A 901-nucleotide genomic window follows, 5' to 3' on the forward strand; every position below is an offset into this window, starting at 1 on the left:
GAATGGGAATGTAGATATCCAGAATCCTGAAACAACACAAACCCATCAGATCGAATAATTACAGAAATAATATGACGATGTAACTTCCTTTTCAAATAAATGAGCGACTTGAGCGGGAGTCTCACGTTTTGACAGTGAAGCGCTTTGCTTTGATCAGCTGTTCTCTGAGCTTGTCCAAAATGAGCTCCTTGCGGCTCTTCAGTTGAGCGCTCAGTGAACGCACACTCGTCCTGGAGCCGCTGCTGCCTGCGGAGACACATCCAGAGCCGAGGTCAGGGACCCGCAGGGCTTTTGAGACTAAAAACAGATGTGTGCCAGCTGTGAAACCTATTTGGGAGCATGTGTGCGAATAAACAAGCCCCTGCAGGTATTTAAAATGTCTAATCATCTTAATGATGATTCTAAGAGGTCTTACATTTGGGGATAGAAAAGCCTAATGTGATTATTAATTAAACAGACTGATTTCATCAAGTAAATGTGAACGCTGGCCATTCAAAGTCCAAACGCAGTGCTGTTGTGTGTTCTTTGCAGTTTGCAAACAATGAAAATCACACATTTACGCCAAATGCTTGCGATCGACTGTTGATGAATTATGACAGCGTTTGCTTTATGGTGTTTATAAGATGTTGTGCATTTCTTTGTCTTTCTGAATGAGCAGCCAGAAATAGCAAAGCATGGACATTTCAAAATCATGGTGCATTTCAGGCTTCTTTAGGATTAGAAGTCCTGTATTATGCATAAAGTTTTGTTTTGTTTTCCTTGGGTAATATTGCTAATTTGGTTACACAATAAACTGTATCTAGCATTTAATTCAATGTAAACTCTTGTAGCAACAGCAAACATTAATTAACACAGTCAATATATAGATTTGACTAGAAATCTGTTTATAGGATATATAAGT

At 39.2% G+C, this 901-nt stretch overlaps 1 protein-coding gene and 1 long non-coding RNA gene across 2 annotated transcripts in view; both read right to left on the reverse strand.

Moving 5' to 3' along the window:
• The window catches only part of LOC107565692 (piezo-type mechanosensitive ion channel component 2-like), a 117,281-nt gene that overhangs the window by 8,030 nt on the left and 108,350 nt on the right, over positions 1-901 (reverse strand). Inside the window, exon 36 of the mRNA XM_016250951.1 lies at positions 126-297. Coding sequence (XP_016106437.1) covers positions 126-297 — 172 coding nt within the window. The remainder of the gene's footprint in view (positions 1-125; positions 298-901) is intronic.
• LOC107565697 (uncharacterized) overlaps positions 1-901 on the reverse strand; it is a 1,567-nt gene continuing 666 nt past the window's right edge. The window contains exons 2-3 of the long non-coding RNA XR_001606408.1: positions 126-246; positions 1-26 (exon numbers count right to left, since the gene is read on the reverse strand). This is a non-coding gene — a long non-coding RNA (uncharacterized lncRNA). The remainder of the gene's footprint in view (positions 27-125; positions 247-901) is intronic.

Source organism: Sinocyclocheilus grahami, unplaced genomic scaffold (assembly GCF_001515645.1).
Source record: "Sinocyclocheilus grahami isolate Dianchi unplaced genomic scaffold, SAMN03320097.WGS_v1.1 scaffold1019.1, whole genome shotgun sequence".
Taxonomy (NCBI): domain Eukaryota; kingdom Metazoa; phylum Chordata; class Actinopteri; order Cypriniformes; family Cyprinidae; genus Sinocyclocheilus; species Sinocyclocheilus grahami.